Source organism: Diaphorina citri, unplaced genomic scaffold, assembly GCF_000475195.1.
Source record: "Diaphorina citri unplaced genomic scaffold, Diaci psyllid genome assembly version 1.1 scaffold1175, whole genome shotgun sequence".
Classification (NCBI taxonomy): domain Eukaryota; kingdom Metazoa; phylum Arthropoda; class Insecta; order Hemiptera; family Psyllidae; genus Diaphorina; species Diaphorina citri.
This window is the reverse complement of record NW_007378604.1, coordinates 55,706-78,513: the sequence shown is the minus strand read 5'-3', so window position 1 is coordinate 78,513 and position 22,808 is coordinate 55,706. Positions and strand designations below refer to the sequence as shown.

The 22,808-nt window shown below is 39.1% G+C and overlaps 5 protein-coding genes across 6 annotated transcripts in view; all 5 read right to left on the bottom strand.

The window, feature by feature from the left end:
- Nucleotides 1-1,103: 1,103 nt before the first annotated feature.
- On the bottom strand, nt 1,104-13,487 carry LOC113469654. The gene is made up of 2 exons (XM_026827518.1): nt 11,270-13,487; nt 1,104-1,216 (listed from the first exon to the last, which is right to left on the bottom strand). The coding sequence occupies exon 1, from the start codon at nt 12,791-12,793 to the stop codon at nt 11,843-11,845; it is 951 nt and encodes a 316-aa protein (XP_026683319.1). The 5' UTR covers nt 12,794-13,487; the 3' UTR covers nt 1,104-1,216; nt 11,270-11,842.
- On the bottom strand, nt 1,889-2,412 carry LOC113469656. The gene is made up of 2 exons (XM_026827520.1): nt 2,185-2,412; nt 1,889-2,148 (listed from the first exon to the last, which is right to left on the bottom strand). Exons 1-2 carry the CDS (start codon nt 2,375-2,377, stop codon nt 1,889-1,891), a joined length of 453 nt encoding a protein of 150 aa, XP_026683321.1. The 5' UTR covers nt 2,378-2,412.
- Nucleotides 7,939-15,984, bottom strand: LOC108253051. Its single transcript, XM_017446289.2, has 3 exons — nt 13,981-15,984; nt 8,524-9,124; nt 7,939-8,009 (listed from the first exon to the last, which is right to left on the bottom strand). The coding sequence occupies exons 1-3, from the start codon at nt 14,407-14,409 to the stop codon at nt 7,939-7,941; spliced, it is 1,101 nt and encodes a 366-aa protein (XP_017301778.2). The 5' UTR covers nt 14,410-15,984.
- A 2,972-nt stretch (nt 15,985-18,956) lies between these two features.
- On the bottom strand, nt 18,957-22,715 carry LOC108253050. 2 transcript variants are annotated; one of them, XM_026827516.1, is made up of 3 exons: nt 22,651-22,715; nt 21,865-21,924; nt 18,957-20,930 (listed from the first exon to the last, which is right to left on the bottom strand). In XM_026827516.1, exon 3 carries the CDS (start codon nt 19,932-19,934, stop codon nt 19,089-19,091), a length of 846 nt encoding a protein of 281 aa, XP_026683317.1. In that variant the 5' UTR covers nt 19,935-20,930; nt 21,865-21,924; nt 22,651-22,715; the 3' UTR covers nt 18,957-19,088. The 2 variants fall into 2 exon arrangements, with proteins under 2 accessions (XP_026683317.1, XP_026683318.1); XM_026827517.1 differs by having other exon boundaries at nt 18,957-20,935; nt 21,870-21,924.
- Nucleotides 20,018-22,808, bottom strand: part of LOC108253049 — a 5,689-nt gene continuing 2,898 nt past the window's right edge. The window contains exons 2-4 of the mRNA XM_026827519.1: nt 21,626-21,730; nt 20,198-20,799; nt 20,018-20,145 (exon numbers count right to left, since the gene is read on the bottom strand). Coding sequence (XP_026683320.1) covers nt 20,018-20,145; nt 20,198-20,799; nt 21,626-21,730 — 835 coding nt within the window. The remainder of the gene's footprint in view (nt 20,146-20,197; nt 20,800-21,625; nt 21,731-22,808) is intronic.

The window sequence follows — 22,808 nt, the reverse complement described above, 5'->3', positions numbered from 1 at the left end:
CCCGAGTGAGTGAGTAGTTTTACAACTCGTGAAGGGGCTACACATCTTGTGAACTTTTAAACCGTCCTACCATGCCAATACTCATCTCATTTCCCTTGTTTCCCTTTAGACCTTTGTAAGGCGTTTTAGTCAGTTGTAAAATTAGCGATTTTCAAACCGTTTTTTCTACCCCTTCCGGTAAGGCTAGAACTTCGGAATTTCGCAGGTATAATAAGGAAGTATAGGTTAACACATGGTCCAAATTCGTGAGATTACATTGAAAATTGACGGAGTTATGATAGGGGTAAAAATGCGTCGAAATGCTTCGTGTAATATACACACTGACGTGCTCAGGCCGGAACTTGGCCTGGCGCACTGCCGTGCGCCTAGATGTAATCTTACATACGTAACGTACAGACCATGGGCTAAAAATCACTTTTTTGACATCAGAGGATCCCAAAATAGATATTTCCAACCATTTCCCGATTTTGAAAATTTGGACCGATTGCAATACTTTAATTACTAGTATAGCTCGCTATACTGTAGTAATAGAAAGTAAAAATTTACATTAGAAAAATTTATGTCCGTCTGTTACGTTTTTGTTGTCCTCTTTTCACGAGAAAACGGCTCGGCCGATTTTAAAATTGTGTGTGTGTGTGTGTGTGTGTGTGTGTGTGTGTGTGTGTGTGTGTGTGTGTGTGTGTGTGTGTGTGTGTGTGTGTGTGTGTGTGTGTGTGTGTGTGTGTGTGTGTGTGTGTGTGTGTGTGTGTGTGTGTGTGTGTGTGTGTGTGTGTGTGTGTGTGTGTGTGTGTGTGTGTGTGTGTGTGTGTGTGTGTGTGTGTGTGTGTGTGTGTGTGTGTGTGTGTGTGTGTGTGTGTGTGTGTGTGTGTGTGTGTGTGTGTGTGTGTGTGTGTGTGTGTGTGTGTGTGTGTGTGTGATGGGTGGTCCCGTACAAAGGACAGGTCAACCACTAGTAATAAATAAATAATAGGAAAGAGATGGTGAAGAGTTTGTCGTATGAAATTGTACTCACATCGAATATGTCAGGAGGTCCAGAGCATGTGTATCTGAAAGTTTGAACTATAGCCACCAGGATTACTATAATCAGTGGAGTCAGCTGGAGGATACTACTAGCCTCACGGTTCCATAGGGACCAATATTCGTGACCAACAAGAGTAGATTGCCAGCTGAACATTTGACGATAGCCTCCATTTCTGAATATCAATGAAGCTAAAAACTGCAAAATACAGGAAATGTACCTAGGTAAATAAAAGTAACGAAAGTACCTAAAGATTAAATAATTGAAAACTAAGAAAAATAACTACCTTTTATAATTTTTGTTAGACAGTTAAAAGCTCTACTTTTTCCTACTGATTAATGCTTCTTATAAATTTATTCACTAAATTCACTTTTTTTCACTAAATTCAATAAATTTATTCACTTTTTAGTCCGCCCTTCCGTTATTATTTCAATATAGTAATAATAAAAAGGTATAAGGGACGGACTATTGTATTGGCTTCGGTGTCGTCTGTCTGTCACTCTGTCTGTCCCCATAGAAGGACTTATCCAAACCTGGTCGACCTATATATCAAATTAAAGGTCTTTTTACCAGGATCACGAAAATGGTGGTGCAAATTTTGTCCAGAAAACCATAAAGCCAAAAAACCAAAAAAAACTGGTTTTTGGGGGATTTTTTTCACATTTTCTCACACAAATGAGCTCGGATCTTGAAATTTGTCGCGACGACCTATGAACTCAAAGAGAGAAAGTTTTAGATAACACTTCAGTCGATCATTTAAGACCGATTTTAGCGTCACCTATGTTAAGCTACGCCGAACAAGGCCAATAAATGGATGGGTGACTTAAACATTATATGGGAATAAAGGGAGAACGGGCTCTAGTCTTAATTTTAAATCATTACATAGGCGATCGCGTTTTGGTCGAGGCCGAATGTCCTTAGTTTTTGCAGTAGTATTCTGTGAGAAACTAGGTCGAAAGCCTTACTGAAGTCGAACAGGATCAGGATGGTCGCCATTGTTTTGTCCATGGCGGCCTGAATGTCGTCGGATACTTTGAGCAACGCGGAGCAAGTACTATGACCAGTGCGGAATCCTGATTGAAATGGGTTAAGGAGGTTGTGCCGGTTAATATGGGAGGTGACCTGCTGATGTATAAGCCGCTCCAGCACCTTGGAGAGAGAGCAAAGTAGACTGATGGGTCGATAGTCTGAGGCGCTGGAGGGGTTTTTAGTTTTAGGTATGGGACGGATGAGAGCTTTTTTCCATATTTCAGGAAAGGTTTTGGTCTGCACTGAAGTATTGAAGATGTGTAGTATAACAGGGGCAATAATACCACTCATACGAGTAAGGTAGTTGAGGGGTATTTGGTCATAGCCCATTGAAGATTGGTTTCCTTTCTTTAGATTCTTTAGAAGATAAAAAGATTTAGGTGTTACTTACAACAACAAACTATCATTCAATACTCATTTTGACCTTATTTGTAAGAAAGCATATAGTACCCTCGGGCTTCCATATTGATGAAAAATCACAATCTTCCTTCTAGCCAGCTTATAATACACCTAAAGACATTTTATTGACGTGTGTCGAAATTTGGAAGACTTCCACCTAACATAATATATGGTTTCAGGGGAAAATAAGAAAGTGGAATGTTCAAAAGTATTTTGACTCATTTAATTTTTTTTTTCTTTTTTTTTTTATCCGCACATCGTAACTTCCCCCGAATGACTAGCATTTATTTGCAGAACCCTTGGCAACACTTACAGCTTTACAGCGAATCTCCATTGTATCCACCAACTTGAGAATACGCTCCGAAGGGATTCTCTCCCACTCATTCTTCAAAACTCGTGATGAAACCTCTTTTTTGGGTAGTTATTTCGCCTGACTCCTCCTCTAGCTCTTCACAAAGATATTCTATTGGGTTCTAATCAGCACTTTGACTTGGCCGGTCTAGAACTTTCATTTTGATAGCATTTTGATGTTAGTCAGATGCTTAGATTTGTGTTTAGGGCAATTATTTTGTTGAAAAATCCGGCTACGTGGCAGTTTTTTTCTTCTATGAGGTAGTATAGGCTTCTTTGTGATGTATTGTTACATGGATTTGTCCATAGTGTCATCAGTCTTAACAAGGGGCCCCTCAGTTGGGCGATAAAAACACATCCAGACCATGACGTTTCCACCATGTTGTTGTATGATGAAAATTTGATACTTAACATCAAATTTCTGGCTACCAGGATGTTACCCATACTTGATTTTATTATCCGAACATACAAGATCCGATTCACTTTCGCCACTCCACAGAAGTTTAGGCGATTTTTCTTCAGTTGAGAATTTCTATGCTGAGCGTACTCTACTTTTTCCCTTTGTAGGTATCTTAAATAAAATCAATAGTTCCTTTGTGAGCTCACATCCATGTAAGCCTAAGGATTGTAGAAGTCATTTGAGTAGCGATACATGAATATTCGTGCCTTTATTCTCCTTTGAATCACGTTGAATCTCGGCTACAGACCTCCAAACAGTACAAACTGAGACCTTCTTAATGATCCTATAAGTGCTGAGACTTGTTTTTTGAGCCCACCACTTCAGGTCATATTCTTTACATCTTGGAAAGACATCCTGTGCAGTTAGATCGTAGGATCAGGCACTAAAACTACCCAAGAAAAGAGGTTTTGAAGAATGGTTGGGAGAGAATCCCTTCAGAGCGTAATCCCAAGTTTGTGGATACAATGGAGATTCGCTGTAAAGCTGTAAGTGTTGCCAAGGGTTCTACAAACAAATGCTAGTCATTCGGGGGAAATGAACTAATGCGGATAAAAAAATGAAAATAAAATTAAATGAGTCAAAATACTTTTGAACATTCCACTTTATTTTCCCCTGAAACCATATGTTAGGTGGAAGTGTTGCAAATTTCGACATACGTCAATAAAATGTCTTTAGGTGTATTATATGCTGGCTATAAGGAAGATTGTGATTTTTCATCAATATGGAAGAATTTTGGAAAAAACCAATCGTCAAAATACTTCTGAGCGCTACTGTAGGTACTGATTTTCTCTAATCACGATCGAATAAACTACGGGCTAAAAAATTCCCGGAGGGACGAGCCCAGCTTGTTTTATTTGTAAATTAGTTACAGTTCTTAAGGGGTAGAAAGAACGGCTTGAAAATCGCCAATTTTACGACAGATTCACTGACTCACTCATCAAAATTATGAAGCAATTCCGGATGTCGTAGAACAGGGTTGTCCAACCTTAGGGCACCCGAGGGCCGCAAGAGACCAAGGTAGAGAGTTGGCGGGCCGCAAAAACTCAACTCACAGGGGGGGGGGATGGCCTGGTGTAATGTAATTATAATTGATGGTACCTAGAATTAGAAACTAACTATGAAATTTGTAAGGTAAACTGGGATAATTTTTATAAATTTGAAAATTTTCATGCATTAATTATTTTATTTAGTATATTTACTGTTATTTCCCATTTTCGTTCAATTTTTTTAGGCGGGCCTTCGCGGGCCGCAAAAATGAGCCGTGGGTTGGACAAGCCTGTTCTACAATTCACTTCCTACTACCATGAGTATTTACAGAGGAGGTATTTCTATTTGATCCCAGGGTCCAGTAATTACTGAGCACCCGTTCTGTCTTCGGCTAGTAATAATCATATTCCTGATCAACTCATCTAATATCATCTCTGTGGTGTGTGTTCTTTCTTAAATCACTTCTTCTACACTTGTCTTCCTGCTGTTCACACTGACAGAATGGCTTTGGTACTTTTCCAATCTGGTTCGATGGTGTAGAGTTGTAGACATTAGGGTTTTCTTCAGGTAAGAATGGGTTCATCGGTTCAACATTGACTATTAGTTCAGTGAGCTGAAGAATTTACTCATGAAATTTGGCAGAATGGTAGGTCTTGATGAGTAAGTAAAGGGAAAAATCTGGAAATCGGCAAAAGATGCATTGGGCTCCGCCCACAGGCGGTTTTGACCGCTTTTTGGCGGTTTTCGCTAATCGGTTAGAATTATCGAAAAAATTATGAGAGTAGACCCCCCCCCCCCAAAACCAAACCCAAAACCCCCAAGCTTCGCGGGGTTGGATATCTCTAACCGTTTTATGAAAACCGCCAAAAAAAGGTTATTTCCGCTTGTGGGCGAAGCCAAGTGCAACTTTTGCCGAATTTCAGATTTCCCTTTTTCCCTTTACTTACTCATCAAGACCTACCATCCTGCCAAATTTCAAGTTTCTACGACATCGGGAAGTGCCTCAACATTTTGATGATTTACCGTATTTTCAGATTTAACGTTATTTCGACATCTTTTTACACACTAAAGGTCTTAAGGTAGTAGCCTTCTCCCATTCAACAAACACTTAAAGTCCCGAAACAAAGTTTTTTTTTTCAGAGCCGCCATTTGAAGGGCACAGTCACTATTAAGATCGCTCCCTTTTATTTTAGTAATTTTTAGTGTTTTAAAGATTCAGTTTAATTGTAAAATAACACAAAATTGTTCATCTAAAAGTGTTCTTTTTAGTGTATATAATGCCTTTTTAATTAGTGTTTATCTGTGCAATATATCTTTGAAATTCACATCTACCACGCAGATAAGTACAACAATTTTTTTCATTTTTTTCTCTAAAGGGGCGGCTCATGTTATGAAAACAATCATTTTACTTTAATAGATACTTTGAACCTTTCGCTTCACATGGTCTATTCATTACCATGGTCAAATTTCAATATTGTTTTGCACAATGGGAAGTATCGTCTCCATTTCCAAGGTTTTGCTTACTGTTACAGTAATCCAATAGGCATTGTTGGATCACACTGGGGATGTATTGTCGCCGCCTGTCCAGCCCATGTAAAGATCAACAAAACAAAGGACACGATTATCGGCGGAGATTTTACTCACAATCATGAGAGCTCCGATACTACCACTACCAAGCCATCCAGTCCAAGGAGTCCAAAGACAACTTCCAGCTTCTCAACTCCCCCTAAGACAAAACCTATATCAAAGAAATCTGATCTTCAAAATGGAACACCTTTCTCTACACCCAAAGGGCCTTCAAAAAGTTCCGAGGATGCAGTTGACTCAAATGATATCTTGAATATCAGCTACAAGGAACATCACAATGCTGCCATCGACACGATTATGACCAAGGAAAATGAGTTGGAAACAGTCAAGAAGGAGTTATCCGAAAGCAAAGATCTGATAGAAAGCCTCAAAGCCAGTATTAGTGCCATTGAAGCTGGATGGGAAGTAGATCGAGCTGAACTGAAAGAACTCCGCAGTGAACTATCCAAATTCCGATCTGAAAGTAAAATCAAGCTCACAGTAATAGGAGATAGCCGCCATGTCAAGTTTCTAGAGGATGGTCTTTCAAAACTCTTTCCGGCTTATTTCGACATCACTAGAGGAATCCGATCTATGAAGGTGAGAAAAACCTGCCGAATCGGTTCGTGTAAAGATACACAGGCGTGCTTACTGGAACTTGGCCTGGCGCACTGCCGTGCGCTCAGATCATGAAGCGGGGCGGAGCGCTACCGCGCTCCTTAATAGGTAGTTAATACATGATATGTATATCAAAGTTTTGACTCACTTGGGAATTGCTCACAGTAATAGGAGATAGCCGCCATGTCAAGTTTCTAGAGGATGGTCTTTCAAAACTCTTTCCGGCTTATTTCGACATCAAATGCCTCGCCAAATCCGGTGCCACCATGGAGGATGTTTCCTCAAGAGATTCCAGAAGTCACACCAGTCATGATACGGTCATCATATTTGCCGGAACAAACGATGTTTGTAAAACATCATGGAAATCCTTTGTACAATCTCTTGATGAAATATTTTCCAAGTACCAAACTTGTAAATTAGGTTTTATTCTGGTTCCACCTATGAGAGGTATTTATGAGACAAACAAGCATATCACGTCCTTGAATGAGCGAATTATTAACCATTCTAAGAATAAAAATGTATTTCTTCTGAATCCTCAGTTGGTTCTCAAAAATAATAATTTCAATAAGGATGGGCTACATTTCAATGAAATAGGTAGGAACGAAATTTGTTCTATGATTAAATCTAGTGTGTTACTCAATCAAAAATTGGATACAATGGTCACTTCAAATGAACTTGGTAAGAGTGAAAGGTCTCAGATGAGTAGGAATGGTGACAAAGTTTGTTTTGTAACCAATACAGAGCGACAAGTTTCTAATGCTAATAATAGAGAAACACATGAAACAGGTAGAAAAAGTAACTTGCATTCTAATACCAATAGAAATAATTCTAATAGCATTAGAAATAACACAGCTCAGCACCATGTCAATCAGAAGCAGAACAGTTACCATTACAACAAACACTATCATAATCAACACTCTTATCATAGGCATAATTCTACAGGGTACACACGAAATTTCAGACACTTCAAACCTCCACGCCCCCATGTCACGTTTTCTCACAGGAGTCATTATGGCAGAGAATCAGGACGTTATTATCATTTCAGACGCAGGTATTCTTATGAAAACCAGGGTGATATTTACGATTCTTATTATTATCAACGTAGGAATTTCCAGCCCTATAATACCCGAGGTTTCAAAAATCACGTATTCTATCCAACTGACGGAACTAATGTAAATAGTTTTTTCTGATCATCTGACGAATGCAACTCGCAGAATATCTGATGATGACAATAATATTTCCTCTGAAAATATCACTTTTAATAATGATTTAAGTTTTTCTTATATTGACAATAATATTTCTAAAGAAAATATCTCTTTGAATTTTGCTTCTGATACTGATCTAAATTTAACTACTACTAATAATGATAGCGAATTACTCTTGAACATTATGAATCAAAATATTATGTCATTAAGAAGAGTACCTGTTATCATGTCTACAACTAAAGCGTTTGCCTGGTACTTGATGGACGTGTCGAATCTAGATGTGAATGTGAAACTAGTCTGACCCTTTACATGGCTGCTAGAATCTCCAATGCCTTTGACTGAGGCGAATACCTTGTGCAAGGGAAGACCAAGTTTCCTACAACAAGAAGAAGTGATCAAGTTACAAGAACTAGCGCTATCAAGAATAACACGAGCTGAATGCGCGACGCCACTACTATTCAAAATGTAAACTTGAGCTGTAGGTAACAAAACTATTTGAGATGAATGACTATTACTACTATTAGTGTTCAATGATTGTAATGCACAAAATGATTTTTCCTGACTACTATGATGAGGAGTTGACACAACAGGAACGGGTTCAGGAGGAGGTACCTGTGTGTTTGTGTTGGCTACTTGATGGAAATGTAATAAAGTGCTATGACGCTGATTGCATTTCTTGCAATTATATTTGGACTTACAATTCTTTACCTTGTGCTGAGAATGCAGACAATTGATGCAGAAACCCTTGTCGCGTACGAAATGATAACGCTCTTCAGGGCTTTTATCTAAGAAATGTCTACAACTAAATAGAGGATGAGCAGGTGTCATTTTACAAAATTGACAAGAAGACGAATCCGAATGTTTTACCATGAATGTTTGACCAACCTTACCTTTGTTAGGGGGAGAAGTTTTCTGGCTAGTAGAAGCAACGACCTTGCTAGGACCAGATGTAGGTGCTTCTAAACGAGTCAATATTTTCACCTGATCTTTGAGAAAATTATGTACCTTGCTGAAAGTGGGAATCTCACCACTCTTGAGTGACATTTCGAAGAGACGCGCCGTCTCACTATCTATCTTACTAAGTGTAATATGAGCGAGCATGAAGTCAGAGAGGGAGTCCAAATCCACTTTCTTCAAAGCCAAAACTGAAGCACACAACTCATCTATCAAACTATTCAACTGATCAGGAGACTCACCTTTGATTTGCTTAAAATTCAAAATGTTTGAAAGGTAAGCCTTAGCTTGACTTCTCTTACACTGGTACTTCTCAACTAAATTATTGAATATAATGGAATAATTGTCCACCGTGGCGGGTACACCAGCACACACCGTGAGTGCCTTGCCTGACAGCTTCGACACTAGGTATTGAACCTTCTGTGTATTGTCCAACTCTTTATTATCATGGATGAGAGATTTAAAACTCTCGTAAAACACGTTGAACTCAGAGAACTCACCTGAGAATGATGGTAGTTCCAAAGCAGGAAGTCTTACCTTTGACTTTTCAGCGTTCAAATTCTAGATAATGGAATAGCACAATTCTCACTCATCAAATTATGCTGAAATATTAAAGAGTACCTACTAAACATTCCCCCGGCCATGAAGTGACCACTTCATCAAGACCAATAAAGGGTTAATCAAAACAACAAAACAAAAATGAAAAAATTGGGTACTACCTCAGCGGCCAAAGCCTTCTCCAGTTTGGCCTGAGCATGACCACAGTACACTAATACCTTATCTAGATCAGAATAATCAGGAGTGTAAGTAGAATCTATCTGCATTTTACACGAGTTCCATTTGTCTAACACTTCTATGAATGAGTCCCTAACAGCAGGTAATGATTGGCATCTATAAATTAACTAAAAATTAAAATAAAACCAAAATTGATACTCTTCAAAATAATCAAGCAAGTATGCTTATGTATGTTTGTATGTACAAAACAACTAACTAGTTGAATACCTATTGTGTAGGCAAAATACAAAGTTTGACTACTGGACGTTTGAATATACCCTTGGCTGTCCTGACTGAAACTACTCTACAAATGCCATCCTTACCGGGAAATGTTTCCGTCACGACACCCAATGGCCAATACTGAGGAGCAAACAACTCCTGCATGACTACAACTACTGTACCTGGAGATATAGGAGGAGAGAGAGATTTCCATTTGTGTCTCTCTTGTAAATTGGTCAAATATTCGAGACTCCACCTTTTCCAGTACACTTGAACAATTTTATCCATAAGTTCAAACCTTTGAAGACGATTCTCATTAATATCTGAGACGTCCTTACCTGGAATAGGTTGCAATGGTACTATGTTGAGGAAATGAGCTGGAGTGAGAGCAGATGGCTCACTTCCATCCGAACTAAGAACGCAAAGAGGTCTAGAATTGAGAATTGATTCTATCTGAACTAGAACAGTGGAGAGTTCTTCGTAAGTCAATATCTGCTTACCTATAGCTTTGTAGAGGTGAGTTTTTGTACTCTTGATATTTGCCTCCCAAATACCTGCAAAATGACTAGCAGTGGGAGGTAAGAACTTCCACTCGATTTCATGAAATGTTAAAGTTTCTGCAAACTGTTTCGAATAATCAGGAGAAGACAACAACTTGTAAAGTTCGTCTAACTCATTTTTACAACCAATGAAGTTGGTGCCATTATCAGTATAGATAACAGACACAGGACCACGTCTTGATACAAACCTTTTCAACGCGGCCATGAACATGACTGTACTAAGATCTGATACTAATTCTAAATGTATCGCCTTTGTGACGAGACAAATGAAGAGACACAAGTATGACTTTTGAGATTTGATACCTCGCCTTTTAGCTAATGTAATGTGGAAAGGTCCGGCAAAATCTATACCAGTATGTGAAAATGCTGATTTTGTCTCTTGAACACGAAATGGGGGCAAATCTGCCATGAGAGGGAAGGTAGGCTTGGGATTAAGTCTAAAACAATGGTTACATGATTTTACTCTACGCCTGACTATATCTCTACCAGACAAGATCCAATATTTCTTTCTCAAGATTGCTAGAAGTAACGAGGGCCCTGTATGCAAGTTAGACACATGATGAAAATCTATTATCAAATTAACAACAGGGTGTTTCTTAGGAAGAATAACCGGATGCTTGTGCTCGTAACCGAGTGAAGAATTCGAAAGTCTACCACCAACTCTCAACAAACCATTCTGTAAGAAAGGATTCAAATGACGTAATGAAGGAGAAACTTCCTTATTATTTTCCAATGCTTCAATATCCTTAGCAAAGAATTGTCTTTGTAAAGCCTTGATGAGAGCGATTTCTGCGAAATTTCTATCTGACACCGAGATGAAATCTCTACGAGGAAGAAAGTGTATGAACCTAAACATAAAAACAATTATATTTAGTAGTTTCAACCACGATGAGATAATGTGAATCTGACAAAGTGAACAATGTAATTTTAATTTTTCTCGTATTTTTCCTCAATTAATTGATCATAAAATTAAGTTGTTAGTAGCATAAAAACTTTTTTTGAACAGTTTGATACGTGAAAAATCAAAAGTGGCCTATGACGAACAGACGCCATTAGTATTTGGTGGGGCTGACTCAGGGCAGCGGGTTAATCAATGACAAAGGAACACAGATTTTCCTGAAGAGCTTACCGTGATGAAAGTCCTTGGGAATCCTGGGCCGGCCCTTGAAAAAGTTGTGGACTGTATGATGAGGAAGTAGAGGAATAATCCTGCACTGGCACTTATTTTAGATCTCAAGATAATTGTATGGGTTAGATTGGTTAAGAAAAAGGGGTTATTTAAATCAATTAATTTTATTAGGTTTATAAAACGTAAGAAAACTCAGGTACTTCAAGTGTATTGATTGGAACGAACTTTTGTGACAACTATTACTAAAAGGAGAGAGGCCTATCAAAAATATTTAGGTAGGCATAGATAGGCAACGCGTAGGGATAGTTTTCTTACTTGTTAGTAATGTGTTCAAATCAGGCGCGTATACGCAACATTCCGCCCACCCAAATTCGCGAGGATTTGCAACAAGCAATATAAAGCAATTATCATTGAGCAAACATTGTAAAAAAGGCAATAAATTAAAAAAAATGTAAGAATACATACGAAAATAAAAGAGAACTTGAATCTGAGTAGCATGAATAAATGCAAAATGGAAATAAAATAATAAAACTTCAAAACTATTTACAAAATGGAACTTGAGTAATAGTCAAATTACTGCAAGAGAGGAATGACCGTGTTAATAGGTCGAGCAATCAAAGAGTTGCCAGTTTTTACTGAAACAACTCGAACAACATTGTCCTTTCCAGGATGAACTGATTCAATTTTGCCGATTGGCCAATGCAGAGGCAAGCGGTGAAGATGCGGAAGCAAAACAAGATCTCCAACTTTAAGAGTGGAGGAGTTATTAAACCATTTGTTACGAGGAGTCAAGGATTGCAGATAACTGGTGGACCAGAGTTTCCAAAAACATTGAGCAGCGCGTTGAAGAAGACGCCAACGAGAAAGCCTATTGAGAGGAGTCTCAGAAATATCTTCCTCAGGAGCGGAGAGGAGGGAAGTTCCTATAAGGAAATGCCCTGGACTCAAATAGTCTACGTTATCGGAAGGATCTGGGGATAAGTCAATGAGTGGCCTAGAATTAAGTATGGCTTCAATTTTACACAAAAGAGTTGTAAATTCTTCAAACGTAAGAAGTTGAGCACCAATCACACGTCGTAGGTGATGTTTTGCAGACTTAATGCCTGATTCCCAGAGGCCTCCAAAGTTGGACGCTGCAGGGGGATTGAAGATCCATTTGACTTGACGTTGAGCTAAGGTATCAGATATCTCTGTGCAGTTCTCTTGAAGTAAAGTATAAACTTCAGATAATTCTCGAGCACTAGCGGTGAAATTCGTGCCGTTGTCGCTGTAGATGCAACGAGGTAGACCACGACGTCCAATGAAACGGTCGAGTGCGGCGAGGAATGCGGCAGAGGATAGATCCGAAACTAGCTCCAAATGAATGGCTTTTGTGGTGAAGCAGATAAACAGGCATAAGTATGCCTTTTGTGAGCGTGCGTTGCGGCGGGAGCTTTCCTTGATGAGAAACGGACCGCCGAAATCCACTCCAACATTGAGGAAAGGACGCTCCTTTGCCACACGAGCGGTAGGCAAATCAGCCATAATTGGCTGTAGCGGTTTGGATGCATATCTATAGCATTTCAAGCATTTGAAGATTCTTTGGCGAAGAAGATTTCTGAGAGAAACTATCCAGAACTTCTGTTGAATGAGAGCTTGCGTAGTGCGTGGACCAGCATGAAGAGCTTGAATATGGTAGTGATCACACAACAGGTTAGCAAGATGACTGACTTTGGGTAGAAGTAGAGGATGCTTCCTGTGATAGGGTAAGTCGGCATTATGAAGCCTACCGCCCACCCTGATAAGGCCCGCATCATCGATGAAAGGTGTAAGCTTACGTAACGATGCGTCCTTAAGCGGCGAATCATTCTTCAAAGAAGTGAGGACTTGCTTGAAATGGAATGCTTGTTCCAAATTGGTGAGAAGATCCAAACTTGAGTTCAACCCGTCAATTTGAAGAGGTCCTTGCAACTTGGCATGACGATTGTGAATATTGTGAATGAAGCGTAGAACGTAAGCAAAGACATGTTGAACTTTGGAGAGTTTGGAGTACTTCTGAAATGAATCATGAAGATCATTAGAAGATTCAGCGGTAGCGGAGTCAGTGACAACCAAAGTCTTGACACTCTTCTTCAATTCAGGTACTTCATTGACATTCTGACCTTGACCAGATGGCCACTGATGATCAGGAGGACAGCATTCAATTCCCCCGATTTCATACCGATTCCCCCGATTGCAAAATTTGAAGCCAGAAGGGTATGATTCTATTCCCCCGATAGAAAAAAAAAGGTATAGTTCTATTCCCCCGATGAACAAAAAATTAAAAACATATTTTCATTCAAAAAGTAAAAAGAAAATAATCAATTTATTTAAAAGAATCATATTTAAAAGACATTCGTTTCATCTATCAAACTATTCAACTGATCAGGAGACTCACCTTTGATTTGCTTAAAATTCAAAATGTTTGAAAGGTAAGCCTTAGCTTGACTTCTCTTACACTGGTACTTCTCAACTAAATTATTGAATATAATGGAATAATTGTCCGCCGTGGCGGGTACACCGGCACACACCGTGAGTGCCTTGCCTGATAGTTTCGACACTAGGTATTGAACCTTCTGTGTATTGTCCAACTCTTTATTATCATGGATGAGAGATTTGAAACTCTCGTAAAACACGTTGAACTCAGAGAACTCACCTGAGAATGATGGTAGTTCCAAAGCAGGAAGTCTTACCTTTGACCTTTCAGTCCGAACAGGTACTACCTCAGCGGCCAAAGCCTTCTCCAGTTTAGCCTGAGCATGACCACAGTACACTAATACCTTATCTAGATCAGAATAATCAGGAGTGTGAGTAGAATCTATCTGCATTTTACACGAGTTCCATTTGTCTAACACTTCTATGAATGAGTCCCTAACAGCAGGTAATGATTGGCATCTAGCCTTTAAAAGTGCATGATTGTTTTCCTCATCTATTTTCTTTGCTAATTCAAAGGCAGTTTTAGCTACACCTAACAAAGTAGCCTTTTTTGCCTCATACAATTCTAAATCTTGTTTCAAATCATCAAGTTTCACAGACATTTTAAATGTATAATAATTACAAAAAATACCAAAATTCAAAAAGATAAAGAACCCAAAAGTCCAACAAAATGTGAAAATTATCATCAAAAAGCACTATAATGTTCAATAAAAATGTTCAAAATGTAACGAAATGTTATTCAAAAAATTCAAAGTTGCAAAAAAAGTTCAATGAAAAAATGGTAAAATTACGAAAAAATTCAATCAGTAATTAAACTGTAAGTATGAGAAAGTTCTATGCTATTCCATGAAAAAATTTTAAAGTACAAAAGGTAAACAAAGCAAGCAAATGACAAACGAAAAGTTGAGAATAAGTACAAGTTACTTCAATGTAATAATGCTACAGCTACAAGTTAATATGAACAACAAGCTAGAATGACAAAGTTCAATGTGTGAATGCATTAGGTTAGGTACCATGAAACCGACTATGAAATGAATGAATGCAATGGCTATGTAACATGAACACCTATGCCTAACTACTAACTATAAGAGATGAAGGAACCAAAATGAAGGTGAAAAAGTAGCTTATCCGGGACGAAGCAGACCAAACAATGTAATGGAGCAGAGGACTGTAGATTCTAAATAAATGAAAAGAAAACCTTAAAGATTGGGTTTGAATGTAAATGTTTGAAAATGCAAAATTATGAAAAATAAGAGAAATAAAAGCTGGTCAAGCTACTTACGTGAATTCGCCGATATTACAAAAAATAACTCACCACACCCTAACACCCTATCAATTTTAGAAGAAAAGGAAACTGGAGGGGAAAAGGAGGCCTTTGCCTTGAAACAGTGGTGTTAAATTTAGATGACTTGAAAAGGTTGAATTCTTATAATCAAATTTTCACTTTCACTTTGATTCACCTCAAATGAAAAATATGTATGGGTTGTTGATGCTATGATTGTCAAAATCGAACTAAATTGGTTTACATATGATAGATAGGAGAGCTTGTGCTTTCAGTTTACAACAAGAAAACTATGTTCAAATTCTAGATAATGGAATAGCACAATTCTCACTCATCAAATTATGCTGAAATATTAAAGAGTACTAAACACAATGTTCATTTTTTGACGAACTGTACAAATGAAAAAACTCTTTGCGATTTGATGGAATCATTTGGGTTTATAGCACAAGGTAAAGCTAATACAAGGAAGGACAATTGTATTGATAACATTTTTATAAATTGTCATCACCTTTCCAACTCTACAAGAGTTTTAGGGCCGAATGCACAGTCGTACCTTAATGATTAGGAATTCCTTTAAGTGCTTTCCTAAAATTCATATGCATAGTGGATCCTAAACTCCTCCTAGAAGTTCCTAATTACGCAAGCGCAATGTGTATTTCTGACTTTCTTTTAGATTTTAATTTCAATACACTGACGTGCAGAAAATTTGGAACAGATTGACTTTAAAATGGCTGTAACAGTGCTCAATGAAAACTGTCCTAAATTTTTTGCATTCCAGTGTATATTGTATCCATAGCAACTAAAAATCAATCGAAACTGGTCGATGGCAAATGAACGCGATTAGTATCCAAATAGAAGAGGAGAAAATATAGAAATTATTTTTTTCATTTCTGAGCTGTCAATGTGAATCTGTATACAGCTTAGAATGCGAATGTGGGAAGGAATATATTGGTATGACCAGGAGGAGTTTGAAAACTAGGATTAATGAACATCAATCTGCAATTGTTTTTTGTTCTCGTTCGCTAAACGAGACGATTAATTGTAAACCTAGTATTAGTATTTATCTTTACCATGAATTTTCAGCCCAGAGTATGAACTAGGCGGTAGACACAAATCTTCCTCAGACAAAAGAAACGAGAATATTACAACACACTAGTAGAAGCGGAGGACGATTTCAATCATCATAGAGCAAGACAGATGTACCAGTATATAAAAAAGGCCACTCAACCGTTTAAACGAAGAGAAACACTAGTCAAAGATAAGGAGGGGAATATTATAACAAATGAAGAAAGAATATCAAAACGTTGGGTAGAATATTTCGATGAACTACTAAATGCCGAAGAACCTCAGATGAAACTGGAATGCTGTAGCTCACCCACAGTAGACATAGAGGTCCCCACACCAACCCTAGAAGAGATCCAGGAAACCATCAACAAGCTAAAGAACAGTAAAGCGTGTGGTGAAGATCAGATATACGCAGAACTTATTAAAAAAGGGGGAAATGAATTGACAAACAGGCTGAAGCATATTCTAGACAACATCAAAAAACAAAGAAAACAAAATAATAGATTATTCTATGATGTTATATATTTATAAGCTTAAACTGTAGGTATTGTTATCATGTGTATAATCTGTTATTGTAAACATATTGTAAACTGTGAATTTGTTAAAATTGCAAATAAATAATAAATAAATAAAAAAAAGGAGAGAATGCCAGAAGAGTGGAAGACGGCTCTGATCACTCCAATCCATAAGAAGAATGACCCTCTGAACTGCAATAGGTAACTATCGAGGCATTGCGCTGCTCAATATTGCGTACAAATTCTCTCCCTAATCTTATTGAAGCGAGTTCTACCCTTAGCCGAAAGCAACGTGGGAGAATATCAATATGGCTTTAGATCCGGCCGGTCGACAGTGGATCAGATATTCACCCTGCGGCAAATATCTGAGAAAGCGTGGGAATTCAACCGAGATATTCATCTAATTTTTTTGGACTGCATAAAAGCGTTCGATTCCATCCATAGAGAGACGCTACTAGGCATATTAAAAGAATTCCAATTCCCCACCAAACTAATCAACCTCATATCAATGTGTATTAGTGAAACTTTTGCAAAGATTAAAACGCCAAACCTGATCTCACAACAATTCCAAATACATTCTGGTCTTACACAAGGGGACCCGCTCTCACCGGTGTTCTTTGATCTAGTCCTGGAGAAAATAGACAGAGAGATGCAGAAAAATATCAGTGAAAAAGGCTTCCGTATGGAAAACACAAAACTTGACAGATCTTGTCCATCCAGAAAAGAGTAACACCACATCGTCTGCATACGCCAATACGCCAGTTAACACCACATCATATGCATACGCCAATCGTTCGTCAAATCTTGTCCATCCAGAAAAGAGTAACACCACATCATCACACCACATCGTCTGCATACGTCAATACGCCAGTTAACACCACATCATCTGCATACGCCAATCGTTCGTCAAATCTAAGTATGGCTTCAATTTTACACAAAAGAGTTGTAAATTCTTCAAACGTAAGAAGTTGAGCACCAATCACACGTCGTAGGTGATGTTTCGCAGACTTAATATATGCCAATCCATGAAGAGCATGGATGATGGAAATTAGTACCCTACACGCCTTACACTTGAATTTAGACCACGCTACGCCACTGAATAGAAGCGAGGGATTAGCATGTAATTTCCTTTCTAAACTATAGAACCGTCTTTCAGCACCTAAGTACGAATTACCCAAGTTTGATGGGTTGTGCTGAAACGGCATTGCGATTGAATAACGACCTGAAACATCGCGCGACACAGTGGATTGATCTAAGGTATCAGATATCTCTGTGCAGTTCTCTTGAAGTAAAGTATAAACTTCAGATAATTCTCGAGCACTAGCGGTGAAATTCGTGCCATTGTCGCTGTAGATGCAACGAGGTAGACCCCTTCAATCTCCCAAAACTTTTGAACCAACAATTCAAGAGGTTTCTCTACTAAATGAAATGAATGATTATCGAGTTGATTGGAATTCGAAGCTGAAGACACAGAGCCCATCATGACGTAACCAAGTCTAGTCTCCATGGCAACAGGACCGCCAGGATGAAGGACACGAGTGACCTGAAATAGTTCCGAAAACAACTGCGCCCCCACTATGGCATCTGTGCGGCGAGGAATGCGGCAGAGGATAGATCCGAAACTAGCTCCAAATGAATGGCTTTTGTGGTGAAGCAGATAAACAGGCATAAGTAAGCCTTTTGTGAGCGTGCGTTGCGGCGGGAGCTTTCCTTGATGAGAAACGGACCGCCGAAATCCACGCCAACATTGAGGAAAGGACGCTCCTTTGCCACACGAGCGGTAGGCAAATCAGCCATAATTGGCTGTAGCGGTTTGGATTTCAAGCATTTGAAGATTCTTTGGCGAAGAAGATTTCTGAGAGAAACCGCTGAGCTTGGAATGCCGAAGGAGTGACACCATACGTGACGGTAGCAAGTTCATACTCGTTGACACTCGCATCGCCATCTCTACGCCAGAATTTGTGTTGATATTTTCTGTCTTCCGGTCGCACAAGAATCTGCCGGTACATTCGGCGAATATCCGCGCATACAACTACTTCATCATCTGCATACGCCAATCGTTCGTCAAATCTTGTCCATCCAGAAAAGAGTAACACCACATCATCACACCACATCGTCTGCATACGCCAATACGCCAGTTAACACCACATCATCTAAGTAATCTTAGACAATAGACATTCATTTTAGAGGAGACATTCATCATAGACATTGATCGAGGTCAAGACATTAGAAAAGTCAAATAGTCAAGAAGAAACTTTCATGCCCCAACACACACACGCAATCCGTTTTCTTCCATCATTTGTAGTTGTCCCCCTACAACTACCTGAAAACTCAAAATGGAAATAAAATAATAAAACTTCAAAACTATTTACAAAATGGAACTTGAGTAATAGTCAAATTACTGCAAGAGAGGAATGACCGTGTTAATAGGTCGAGCAATCAAAGAGTTGCCAGTTTTTACTGAAACAACTCGAACAACATTGTCCTTTCCAGGATGAACTGATTAAATTTTGTCGATTGGCCAATGCAGAGGCAAGCGGTGAAGATGCGGAAGCAAAACAAGATCTCCAACTTTAAGAGTGGAGGAGTTATTAAACCATTTGTTACGAGGAGTCAAGGATTGCAGATAACTGGTGGACCAGAGTTTCCAAAAACATTGAGCAGGGCGTTGAAGAAGACGCCAACGAGAAAGCCTATTGAGAGGAGTCTCAGAAATATCTTCCTCAGGAGCGGAGAGGAGGGAAGTTCCTATAAGGAAATGCCCTGGACTCAAATAGTCTACGTTATCGGAAGGATCTGGGGATAAGTCAATGAGTGGCCTAGAATTAAGTATGGCTTCAATTTTACACAAAAGAGTTGTAAATTCTTCAAACGTAAGAAGTTGAGCACCAATCACACGTCGTAGGTGATGTTTTGCAGACTTAATACCAGATTCCCAGAGGCCTCCGAAGTTGGACGCTGCAGGTGGATTGAAGATCCATTTGACTTGACGTTGAGCTAAGGTATCAGATATCTCTGTGCAATTCTCTTGAAGTAAAGTATAAACTTCAGATAATTCTCGAGCACTAGCGGTGAAATTCGTGCCGTTGTCGCTGTAGATGCAACGAGGTAGACCACGACGTCCAATGAAACGGTCGAGTGCGGCGAGGAATGCGGCAGAGGATAGATCCGAAACTAGCTCCAAATGAATGGCCTTTGTGGTGAAGCAGATAAACAGGCATAAGTATGCCTTTTGTGAGCGTGCGTTGCGGCGGGAACTTTCCTTGATGAGAAACGGACCGCCGAAATCCACTCCAACATTGAGGAAAGGACGCTCCTTTGCCACACGAGCGGTAGGCAAATCAGCCATAATTGGCTGTAGCGGTTTGGATGCATATCTATAGCATTTCAAGCATTTGAAGATTCTTTGGCGAAGAAGATTTCTGAGAGAAACTATCCAGAACTTCTGTTGAATGAGAGCTTGCGTAGTGCGTGGACCAGCATGAAGAGCTTGAATATGGTAGTGATCACACAACAGGTTAGCAAGATGACTGACTTTGGGTAGAAGTAGAGGATGCTTCCTGTGATAGGGTAAGTCGGCATTATGAAGCCTACCGCCCACCCTGATAAGGCCCGCATCATCGATGAAAGGTGTAAGCTTACGTAACGATGCGTCCTTAAGCGGCGAATCATTTTTCAGAGAAGTGAGGACTTGCTTGAAATGGAATGCTTGTTCCAAATTGGTGAGAAGATCCAAACTTGAGTTCAACCCGTCAATTTGAAGAGGTCCTTGCAACTTGGCATGACGATTGCGAACATTGTGAATGAAGCGCAGAATGTAAGCAAAGACACGTTGAACCTTGGAGAGTTGGGAGTACTTCTGAAATGAATCGTGAAGATCATTAGAAGATTCAGCGGTAGCGGAGTCAGTGACAACCAAAGTCTTGACACTCTTCTTCAATTCAGGTACTTCATTGACATTCTGACCTTGACCAGATGGCCACTGATGATCAGGAGAGGAGAGAAACTGAGGACCATGCCACCATAGCGGATGAGAAACAAGTTGCTGGGGAAGTAGTCCACGCGAAGCACAATCACAAGGATTTTCCGAAGTAGGAACGTGATACCACTTGCAACCATCAGCTAACTTGTTGATCTCGACGACACGGTTCGCAACATACGTTTGAAGTAAATGAGGTGCGGTGCGGAGCCATGCCAAGACGATATTGGAGTCGCTGAAGAAAGTAACATTCTTAACGTTAAGTTTAGTGAGGTAATTGTGTAAGGAATTGTATAGACGAGAAAGAAGTAACGCGGCGCACAATTCCAAACGCGGGATGCTGAGAAGTTGCTTTGTAGGAGCAACCTTGCTTTTGGCTTTGATCAACCCCCGATTGCAAAATTTGAAGCCAGAAGGGTATGATTCTATTCCCCCGATAGAAAAAAGAAAGGTATAGTTCTATTCCCCCGATGAACAAAAAATGAAAAACATATTTTCATTCAAAAAGTAAAAAGAAAATAATCAATTTATTTAAAAGAATCATATTTAAAAGACATTCGTTTAATAATTAAAGTTTTGATGAATGCAGTGCATTTTTTCACTACACATCGTCACTTTTTTTCACCGGACTTCAACTCACTGTTTTTGTAATACTTATAACTATCATAAATTAAAAGTTCTTTACCGCGTTCACTAGTCACAAATTTAATTGATGCCATGATTACCAGATGAACTTCAAAACATTACTATTCGAAATCAAGGTTTTTCATAATTAATATCTTGTTATGAGGGGGAATTGACATACTCTAATTTTATACCTGTACACACAAGACCGGGGGAATAGAACATCCAGTCCATGGTTACCCAAATATTTCATCGGGGGAATAGAACACCGGAAATAGAAACAAATCAAAAATTCGGGGGAATCGACAAACGCCCGATCAGGAGAGGAGAGAAACTGAGGACCATGCCACCATAGCGGATGAGAAACAAGTTGCTGGGGAAGTAGATCACGCGAAGCACAATCACAAGGATTTTCCGAAGTAGGAACGTGATATCACTTGCAACCATCAGCTAACTTGTTGATCTCGACGACACGGTTCGCAACATACGTTTGAAGTAAATGAGGTGCGGTGCGGAGCCATGCCAGGACGATATTGGAGTCGCTGAAGAAAGTAGTAACATTCTTAACGTTAAGTTTAGTGAGGTAATTGTGTAAGGAATTGTATAGACGAGAAAGAAGTAACGCGGCGCACAATTCCAAACGCGGGATGCTGAGAAGTTGCTTTGTAGGAGCAACCTTACTTTTGGCTTTGATCAAAACAACATTTGAATTACCAACCCTAGAAGTGGGAGCTACCAAGTGTCGCGAACAGCGCGAGTTTAGATACAAGTTAGGTAGGTGTTTTAGCAAGTGTTTTATAATTAGAAATAGTTAATTAAGAATAATTTAATTAGACAGCTGATGTTTATGTTGCCAACGAGGAAAGGAGTAGATTTTCCATCAGCAGATTTTGTTTGTAAACTAGAGTGAGTTAGCAAAAAGTCCTGGTAGTAGACGGACGTAGATAGTAGATTTTCCCAAAAGATATTAGAAGTTTTATATAGAAGATTTGTAAGAAAGTAAATAGTCCAGTAATTAGAAACCTGAAGTTGTTAGAGAACTTAGGTAACCAGGTGGAGGGCGAGGTTTTAGCTTCTTGTATTTTCAAGAAACTCGCCCCTGAGACACTTTCCCTGTCGCGTATAATATCTCTAGTAGCGCGGTCAAACTTTCTTGACTTGGCGGGGCGGAGCGCTACCGCGCTCCTTAATGTTAGCAGTCACAAATTTATAAAAGAAGTTTAATTTAAATAAAGTTTTCGTAAGAAATTGATAGTTTTCATTGAAGAAAAAACCACTTTGTCTTCGTTTCATTTTTATGTTGTGTCAAAACGCTTCCACTGTCAATCAACATCATTCACGACATAAAAATTTTGGTAGCAGAGCGTGGTTTATTTCATTGAAGAAAAAACCACTTTGTCTTCGTTTCATTTTTATGTTGTGTCAAAACGCTTCCACTGTCAATCAACATCATTCACGACACCAAGTAAATCACGGCTGCGTATCCTTTGTTTGAGGCATCGCAGAAACCGACGACTTGAATATAATCAGGAGTCGGAATATCTATTTGTACGAGTTTTGTGCATCGAATCCTTCGTAAGCACGAATTATATCCAAGCATCGCGAGGTGGTGCGTGACCT

What these genes read in the sequence shown, in the direction of transcription:
- LOC113469656 (XM_026827520.1), bottom strand. Translation starts at nt 2,377, where the DNA reads ATGGGCTATGACCAAATACCCCTCAACTACCTTACTCGTATGAGTGGT. An exon ending in CTATCGACCCATCAGTCTAC is followed by an intron (nt 2,149 to 2,184) that starts TTTGCTCTCTCT and finishes AGCGGCTTATAC; the next exon opens with ATCAGCAGGTCACCTCCCAT.
- LOC113469654 (XM_026827518.1), bottom strand. Translation starts at nt 12,793, where the DNA reads ATGGCTGATTTGCCTACCGCTCGTGTGGCAAAGGAGCGTCCTTTCCTC.
- LOC108253051 (XM_017446289.2), bottom strand. Translation starts at nt 14,409, where the DNA reads ATGATAATTTTCACATTTTGTTGGACTTTTGGGTTCTTTATCTTTTTG. An exon ending in TTCGGACTGAAAGGTCAAAG is followed by an intron (nt 9,125 to 13,980) that starts GTAAGACTTCCT and finishes GAAAAGTCAAAG; the next exon opens with GTAAGACTTCCTGCTTTGGA. An exon ending in AACTTCTCCCCCTAACAAAG is followed by an intron (nt 8,010 to 8,523) that starts GTAAGGTTGGTC and finishes TTCTTGTTGTAG; the next exon opens with GAAACTTGGTCTTCCCTTGC.
- LOC108253050 (XM_026827516.1), bottom strand. Translation starts at nt 19,934, where the DNA reads ATGGCTGATTTGCCTACCGCTCGTGTGGCAAAGGAGCGTCCTTTCCTC.